The following is a 9,634-nucleotide window of genomic DNA, read 5'->3' as shown; positions in this document are numbered from 1 at the left end:
TAACTAAGTACAAAAAAATTAAAGTGTCACGTTTAAAATATTTGAAACTGACAAAAAATATCAAAAAAAGGTGCAACTCATTTTGAAATTATCATCCCAAGTAACATTTTTTTCCAGGAGTTCTACAAAAGCTCTTCAAGATAGCTACAGCATAGCAGTTTGGACCGCGGTAGGATAAAACTCTCTTCAAGTACTCTTCCAAACTCCTGAAGAAGTTTTGAAGGGAATTTTATCCTACCGCGGTCCAAATTGCTATGCTGTAGCTATCTTGAAGAGCTCTTGTAGTACTCCTGGAAAAAAATGTTACTTGGGATTGAATACGATAAATATATCGATTATTTTAATGTTTACTATTGCTCTACTAAAATCTGAAAGTGTCGATCCTTGGGCAAAATATTTTGATATCATTGCAAATTATCGTTGAACGAATGTCAAGATTTCTGTTCCAAAGGACATAATAGAAAAAAGTATAATGAAAATGATAGGATTTTTGTTTATTTTCCAATCATTATTCAATATATGTCCCACGCAAAAATGACCTAGAAAATATTTTACCGGAGGCGCACGATCATTCATAAAGCTTCGTTTGAGGTGAAGATTCAAGAAGTATCGCGCGCCTCCTTTAAAATATATCGAAAATTTTGAAATTTAAATAAATAAAAAATCCCGGGTAAAATATTTTTTAAGTCAAGGATATTTGAAAAGAACCACTTAACGTCCTTTCCACGAAGAAATTTTTCAGGTACATTGATTTGCAATAATAATCTCCTTCAGCCATGGCGTGATGTCCATGTACGTCTTTAATCAAAATCAAAAGCAAAGCAATCCACTTTAACGACCCCCGGGTCTTTTGTGGGCTCTGTTGCAAGTTTCTGCTCATTTCTAGGCGTCCAAAGGTTTTGTGTGGTGAGTCACCCAAAACCTCTTTTTACGCAAATGGACCGACGTTTTACTTCCCCATCCGATAGAAAGTGTGGTCAGGCAAATCTCGTCTCGAAAAATGCCACCGGGTCCGTCTGGGATTGAACCCAGGCTTTACTGGGGTGAGAGGCTACCACGCTAACCACTGAACCACCGGACCCGGCTTTATGGAGCTTTAAAAAAATCGTTTGAAATTATATTTAAAAATCCAAGGTGACTTTGAGAGTCACTGTGCTTCTGAGCAAATTGAATTAATATGTAAATCGATTATTTAGGCTAGGTTTCTTTTAATGATTAATTTAAAAAAATAACAATTAAATATTTAAATTTATTAGTTTTTAATAAATAAAATATAAATTTAAGGTTATGTAAATAAATCCTTATATACTTACATAATTCTTCTAAAAAAAACTTCTAAAAATGCCTTAAAAATTGTTTTTTTTTTAATTTCTGTTTTAATAACGTATAAAACTTGTAACCTAGAAACTTTTTTCCCGTTTAGTGATTTGAACTTTTTTTTTTCTTGAGAAAAATTTGACACTTAGAGAGTAATGAAATTATCCTATTTATCGTCACTAATTTTTGAAAAAAAATTAAATATGTGGAGTCGGAGTCGGAGTCGGAGCCAACAATTTGTTGAAAGCTGGAGTCGGAGTCGGAGTCGGAGTCGGCTAGAGTTGGTAGGCAGGAGTTGGAGTCGGAGTCGGTTGAAGCTGAAAGCCGAAGACGGAGTCGGAGTCGGAGTCGGCTAAACTCAGAAAGCCGGAGTCGGAGTCGGAGTCGGAGTCGCTTGAAATATGACCCGACTCCGCAGCCCTGATTTTAAAGGTCTTTACAAGCTCTAATGCTGAAATGTTATTGGAAACTCGATGGCTTAGAAGGGTTATTATATCCAAAGACTGAATCCAGATGACATTTCTTCAGCACTCTCCAGACTTGTAAGCAGAGCATTTCTCGTAGACTTCAAAAACGATTGTTTTGTATTTTTTTTTTTATTTGGATGAAACTTTGCGTGTACTTTTTCCATGACTAAAGCGATTTGGCAGCTCTTCATACGAAAAGTCTATTAAAAAATTCAAGAATGTGTATCTTGAGAACATATTTTCTGATCAAAGTTGTAGATTCAGCTTAGAACTTCTAAGAAAAATAGTCAAACCATCCACTTTAATGACCCCCGGGTCTTTTGTGGTCTCTATTGCAAGTTTCTGCTCGAACTTAGGAGTCTGAAGGCTTGAATGGGGAGAGCACCCAAACCTCTTTCTACTCCAAGGAAACTTCCACCCCAGTGTTGGAACTGACGACTTTTGGATTGCGAGTCCAACCGCCGCCAGCGATTCCACCGGAGTAGGCTTGGTTTGGTGTGTTGTTTGTACTTATGGCATGGAGACGACTCCTACACCTGGAATGACTTAACGGCCTAACAACCAAGGCCGGGACCGACATTTACTTCCTCATCCGATGGAAGGTTGGAGCAGATGGGAATCGAACCCAGCATCATCCGCTTACAAAGCGGACAGCGTAACCATTCGGCCAAGCACTGCCACGAAGAAAAATAGTAACACTCTTTAAAAAACCGCTTTTACCTATCTCACAAAAAAATTGCGGAAAATAATCATCTGCTTTAGATGACAAAAAATGCCATCTTTTGAGGCACATGCTGGTCATGATTGATTTGACAGTGTTGCCAATTTTTTCGAAAAATTATGACATTTGAAAAAAAATAGGAAAAAATATTTTGAATCCATTTGTAGATTTAATACCACATTTTTTTCTAAAAAAACTCAAATCTGAATGAAAAATACGGTATTTTGAAAACATTGTATTTTGTGAAAATTTGAGTATTTAACAAAAAAAAAAAAATGTTATGTGAAAATACTTTCGCTTCGTTTGGTACCCATTTGTGAATTATGAAAATTTGAGTATTTTCGAAAATATACGGTATTTTATGAAAACTTGAGTATTTTACCAAAAAAAGATAATAATAAAGCGAAAATGCATTTAAAATATTGCTTCTCTGTTACCCATATTGCAAATTATGATTATTTTTTATTTGTTTTTTTTATGAGGTAAAAATACTTGCAAAATTTTATAAAATTTTATAAATATTTTATAAAAACTCGAGTATTTTACAAAAAAAAACTAATAATGTAAAAATGCACTACCAATATTGCGATTTATGAAAATTTGAGTATTTTCTCAAAAGATACGATATATTGTGAATTATGAAAATTTGAGTATTTTCGAAAATATACGGTATTTTATGAAAACTCGAGTATTCTCAAAAAAATAAAAAGTAGTACTATTAAAGTGAAAATGCATTTAAAATTATGCTTTTTTCTATTTCATTTTTTTACCCATATTGCGAGTTATGAAAATTTTAGTATTTTCTCAAGAGATACGGTATTTTTTGAAAATATGAATTGCGAATTATGACAATTTGAGTATTTTCGAAAATGTAAGGTATTTTCTAAAAACTTGAGTATTTAAAAAAATACTCTAATAAAATGAAAAAACATGCAAATTCGTTTGATACTCATATTACAAATTATGAAAAAAATAAAATTTTCGTAAAAATACGGTACTTTGTGAATGTTTGAGTATTTTACAAAAAATAAAAATAAAATAATAATGTGATATATCATACAATTTTTTTTTGTTTCGTTTGATACCCATATTGCAAATTATGAAATTTTGTGTATTTTCGGAAAATTTACGGTATTTACGGTGACAATTTTAGTATTTTACATAAAAAAAACTTAGTCAGTGTAAAAAAGCATAAAAGAATTCGCTTATGAATCAGATTTTTAGAGCTTATGAATTTGTAACATTTGATTTTGTTAAAAAAAAAATTTGTTAAATATCTTAAAAAAGACAAAATAATGTGTTCGACGTTATTTCATGTTTTTCAATGAATATGATTTTTTCGAAAAACTGGCAAATGAAATTTGATGAACTTATGTCATAGTTTAAAAGATGCCATTTTCTGTAATCTAAAAAATGAGTTTTTTGGAAAATAAAATCCCTTCTCAAAATACAGATGTTTAATTTTGGGCGGAAAGCTGCCAAAATTTTATGAAAACTTGTATGGACGAACTGATGATTCAAAATGACTTCTTTGGTCATAGAAAAAGTAAACACAAAATTTCATCAAAGAAATAAAAGCTCATTCTTAATTCTCCCAAGCATGAAAAACTTTTTAAATGGCAAAATGTCCAACGAAAAAACATGAAAACGTTTGCCAAATTGCTATTGATGGAAACGATCTCGCAAATTGAATCTACAATTTCGACCATTTTCGGCCACATCAAACGCCAACGGGTTTGACCCCATCAAACAATTTGCACAAAATCGCTGCTGCCTCTGCTGCCAGTGACACTGACACTCACGTGCCGTTTTTTTTTTCGCTTTAATTTGTACAAATCTACTTCATTCACTTTTGTTTTGCCGGTTTTGCCCAAAATGAATTATAAAATCATTACAAAACGACGCGATCTAATTACTTGCATGATTGAATGGCTATTCGCGTTTTGTTTCGAACGTTTTGCTGCACCATAATTTGTGGGCCTTTGTCGGAACGGTATAAAACGATATATATTTTCGAGGCGAAATGACCGTTTCGCCATTCACGCGAAAAGATCGCGCAGCCGCGCCGTGAGAAAAATCCAATCTGACCGTGGCAAATGGTTGTTGAATCGACAACACCTGACTGAAGATTTCTTGAAGGGATATCTCTCAGCCGTTGAAGAAGAAGAAACGTTACGTAACGCGATGGTCATCAAACTGGACTAAATGGTTTTCTTTTTGCTGCTTTATCGTGCGGTCTCGGCCAATTTTTTGGCAAGAAATTGAGTATCATAATTAATGGCCCCGGTATTCACCTTTATCGTGTGCAGGAGCTGTGGCATGGTGGCGGTTGTGGGCAGCAGGTAATTACTAGTCTCGTCACTCGGCACTTCGGGGGCTAATGGAAGCCTTTTTGCGAAAGGGTAATTATATTTGGCCCGCGGTGGTGGTGGCTACATTTTGATAGCTGCAGCATCAGGATCCCGCCAGGTTATCACGGGAGGACTTTGAACCTTGGACGGTCAACGGGTGTCGGGACATTCCGCGCGGACGGTAATTGAATGATCCGTGCAGGATAATGATAGGGGCGCGCGAAACTAGGTATTACGCGCGAGTCCTTTGTCATATGGAATCAAAGTTGCGCAATCTCTTGTCTGTTTATGTGTACAGCTTGACGTAATCAGTTTCGAAGGTAATTTTAATAATTTAACTGGTAATTATAGTCTCGTGTTATTCTCAGAAGCTGAAACAATGTGGCGAAATGAAGGTTATCGCACGAACAAGATTGTTCAATACAGGAAATTTAACGATTTTTTTTGGTACTCTTCAACTTAGTTCAAAATAGCTCGCCATGATTTAAAAAAAATAATTATGGGCTTATTTGCAATATTCAATTATTTTTAAGAACACTTTACTTTATTAAATTTGTTTGATTTGAATGTAGATGACTTGTCCTAGCATTTCCTTTTTTAAAAGGAAACATTTTGCATAATTAGTTATTTCATACATTACGTGATATAATTATGCGGGATGTGATGAAAAATTGGCATGTGAATGCTCTTAAATCAGTACCTTGAGAAAGGGGTTTCTGATCGATTTTCTGATGCCAAGTCTTCAGCATAGTTGTAGTCTAAAATTGGTACTTTTTCAGGAAAAAATGCTACCGAAAAAAAACCCGATTTTTTATTTAGCTTTTAATCAATCAAAATTGGATTCACAAAATATTTTGTTAGATATATTTTGTGGACTTTGAAAGGCATCTTTTGCGCTAGAGTTTATAATGGAGCAAAATCTGGTACCAGAGATGTATATTTAAAATAAAAATTAGTGTTTCTAAAAACCTAAAAATTAAAATTTATAAATTTACCAGTGAAAATTATTTTTTCTTAGTTTTTAAAGTTTTTTAAAGACAATCTAGGTATTTTTTAAAATGTGTAAGGCTGGTACAAATATTTTTAAAAGTTTTTGTCACCCCCCCCCCCCTTCAAAATTGGCCCGAAAAATCAGGGGGCAAAAAAAAATATTTTTACAATAAACTTCAAAATTTCAATGAAATTTCAAGTGCAACCAGCTGAAATCAAATTAAAATACATTCTCCTGCGTTTAAAATCATTTTTAGCATGTTTGGGTTTGTTAAAAAATCTTAAGATTTTTTGAAAATTTTCGATGTAAAATCTTTTTTTTCGATACAGTTTTTGTTTTTGTCAGATCTTAGATTTTTTGAAAACTAATGATTGCAAAACAACTGAACTAGTGTAAAATGCATTTTAAAATACTTTTTTCATTTAAATGTGAAGACTATGGCTTGTTATTTAAATTTTTATATTTTTTTTTTCCAATTTTTTTTGCCAATGTTAAAAAAAATTAATTCAGTATATTTTTTCCGAAAACTCTTATTTCGATTGCAAAGGAATGTTCATGTATGAAACAAACAACATTTCACTGAAATTAAATTTGAATACTTAAAAAAAGTAAAAAAAATATACGTTCAAAACTGCAGAAAAAAATTATTTTCAGATATTTTGTATGAAATGTTTTCCTAGAACTGCTCATGTTTAAAGGATTGCAAAAACTCGAGGAAAAATATTTCAAAAAAGTTTTTAAATCTGCTCATTTTTTTTTCAAGAAAAAAAATCGAGATTTGGTCATATTTGGTCACTTTTTACAAATCGAAGGAAAATGCCGCCATTTTGACTGTTCACGACGTCCGGGTAGGTTCAACTAGGTCGAAAATTGTCTCACAAATCCGAATCCAAGCGCAGATCGGTCAAAAAACGTTTCCCAAAAAGGTTTGTAAAAAAAAAAACTAACCTCAGAAAATAAAAAAAATGCCCAAAAACAGGTTTTTTCCACGATTCGAAAGTTTTCCATGAGAAAATTTGTAAAAAAGCAAAATGCACTCAGAATTGCGAAAAAAATCCTGGGAAGTGCCCGAAAACGCGATATAAAAAAAATTGTAATTTTTTGAAATCATTTCTAAACTTGTCTAAAAGAATGCAAAAACTCATAGAAATTACTTTTTGAAACCAATTATTTTTTCAAAAACGCATAAAACCATTATTTATAAAGCCAATTTGTTTCTAGTCTTGTATTGTTTGAAAAGAAAAAAGAATGCAAAAAACTCACAGAAATTTTATAAAAATCATCTATTAAATATTGCAAAGAATTGCTCATGTTTCAAAGAATGTTAAAACTCACTTTCTTTTAATTTTTTAACAAAATATTTATCCTCTTCGTTTTCTGTCGTTTTTTTTTCCTTTCGCCGAAAATGTTCATTTTTTACGACTCTAGGCGAAATGTCTAGCAACCGAACATTTCTGTAATTGTGAGGTCTGAAATTTCTAGTATTTTGTTACACGCTGAAAAATAAACCTGCAAAGTTACAAAATAAAAAAAATTAAAAAAATTGTTCTAAATGAAAAAATACCCTTCCGGGTTATTGAAGATTAGTAAAGGACATAAAATAAAAATTCCTAAAGACATGTCCCACGAAATTTTGCAGCTGAGTAACGGGAAATGGCCCTTAAACCATTGTTGTATTTTTTTTAAATCCACGACGTCCAATTTAACCTATAAGTCTCTTTACAAATCATAAAGATTTCGAGCTTCAATTGTGTGTGTGTGTGCAACCAATCAAACGGGACCACGCGGCCGCTTCTTACAAATTGAGTTGTTTCCATGTATTTTAGAATTTGACATTCTATACATGCAAATAACTCGCATAGGCATTTGAAAGGTGTTAGCTCTGCCGAGCTTCGGTGACCCATTTCTACGCTGGCTAGCCGAGCGCGAGGTACCTCAGCTTTATCGACAAGCCCCGCCCTGAAGAACGTTTGCATCAATCAGATTCAAACGTTATTTAGAACTTCCGAACCTTTGTCAAATGGACAAAGACCCAGCGCGTATATAGTTAGCAGTAACAGTATTCCTAATTCCAGTCATAGCTCATCAAACCACGATGGACTAGTGGTTAGCCTTTTTGTTTATCAACTTGGACGGGGGATCGAACCCCGCCTCGAGCAAAATTGATTTTTCGTTCATGTTCAGGAGTTTCACAAATTTATATTTCTTTAACTTTCTCGTTGGGAGCAGATGGGAATCGAACCCAGGACGATTCGCTTATAAAGCGAACACCGTAACCATTCAGCCACTGCCACTCCTTCGTAAAGATTTCGAGCTTCAATTCGTTGAAAAACATGTATTTTTTTAGAATATTGAAAATGAAATGGGTTGTTGTTCATGACAATTTTATTTATTGGCGGGGAATTCAATTCTGTCGAATAAAGCGTGTTCAGGGAGCCTACATCTACCATACGTTTACGAAATTGAAGCGTTTACTGACACTCTTTAAATACCAAGCGTGCGCGAAAAACTTTATCTTCGAATTGAACTAACCTAGTTTCCACGTGCATTACTATTAGTGAAAATTTGTTGTATCAATATCCGCGAAGCATCAAACCGGATATTAACATGCAGATGTTGTCAGTTAAACCAGAGGAAGTCCTATGCCATCACTCAATGCAGTCACCCTCTCAAACGCTGATGCTGACCAACCAATAGACGGAAAATTATTCGCAATCATGATAGATGATCACGTTGGTCCGTGGCCAACCTGATAGCGGAGTGAAGTTTGTAGGAAACCCGCCATCCTCTCATCATAACCGCTTGAAGAGGAGAAAGACGACGATGGGACTTCAGAAGCTGAACCCGTGAACTACGCGAGGAACCTCCTCAGATTCCGCAACGACTCGAGTTTTTTTTCTCGTTGAGCGCCTCGCCGCACTGTTGTGTCATTCCGCCTGCAGATTTCTCTTTCTCGAGGATCAGTCTCAAAACCCGTTTAGTGAGTTGGTCCAGCGCGACTCTTCAGAGGGAAAGTTCCCCCTGCGGTAGTCCCATTGTGGGGGTCGTCGATCGATTCGGGGGGTGTTATCTAATGATGGGCTTTTAAAAACAAACCTCGTATAACGAGCCTTCGCGCCGTCAGCAGCAGCTGACGGGGGAAACGGGCTCTTCAGATCGATTTGATTGCGTTTGCTTCAATGGAGGAGGCCGCGCTGCTTGTTGTTGTGGCTGAAGAGGTGCGAGATATCCAACAACAGCCAGTTTGTTGAAATCAGCTGATTGTTTTACGCAACAGACGGATCGGATTACGGACCTTCATGAAGACCCCAGTGAGAGGAGATCATTAGGTGATTGAGGTGCGTAATGCCAATATGTAGTTGTCTTGGAAATGAGTCTGTTATTACGCGGAGATTCGATCAATTCGATTCACACGCGCGCGCGGGACCTCCACAGCGATCACGATCCGCCTCGGCGGATTGATTTACGGCTGCTCGATTCAAAGGAATCTTGCCCTACCCATAACAGTTCAATCCAGGTCGTACGTGGGTTACTTCGCAGACTCGTACAAATACAGGGGTTGTGACAATTAAAACGGCAACCTCATTCTAGCTCGCCACTCCAGATTAGCGCGCGAACCTATAAGTCGACACATGGACAGGGCCTGATCTGGATAAGCCCCGATCAGATCGATCGAGGGCATACCACCAGCCGATACAAGTTTCCTTTCTATAGATTGCGGCTCCGGCACCTCCAGGTAGTTAAAAATGATGACACTTCCAATCATAACATAGATAGACATGTCCGC

The 9,634-nt window shown here is 35.4% G+C and overlaps 1 protein-coding gene across 1 annotated transcript in view; it reads left to right on the top strand.

The window, feature by feature from the left end:
• The first annotated feature begins 9,026 nt into the window (after positions 1-9,026).
• LOC128093116 (zinc finger protein 239-like) overlaps positions 9,027-9,634 on the top strand; it is a 1,732-nt gene continuing 1,124 nt past the window's right edge. Inside the window, exon 1 of the mRNA XM_052708841.1 lies at positions 9,027-9,089. Coding sequence (XP_052564801.1) covers positions 9,027-9,089 — 63 coding nt within the window. The remainder of the gene's footprint in view (positions 9,090-9,634) is intronic.

This window comes from Culex pipiens, chromosome 2, assembly GCF_016801865.2.
Source record: "Culex pipiens pallens isolate TS chromosome 2, TS_CPP_V2, whole genome shotgun sequence".
Classification (NCBI taxonomy): Eukaryota; Metazoa; Arthropoda; class Insecta; order Diptera; family Culicidae; genus Culex; species Culex pipiens.
The sequence above is the reverse complement of the archived record's forward strand: the minus strand, read 5'-3'. Positions and strand labels throughout refer to the sequence as shown.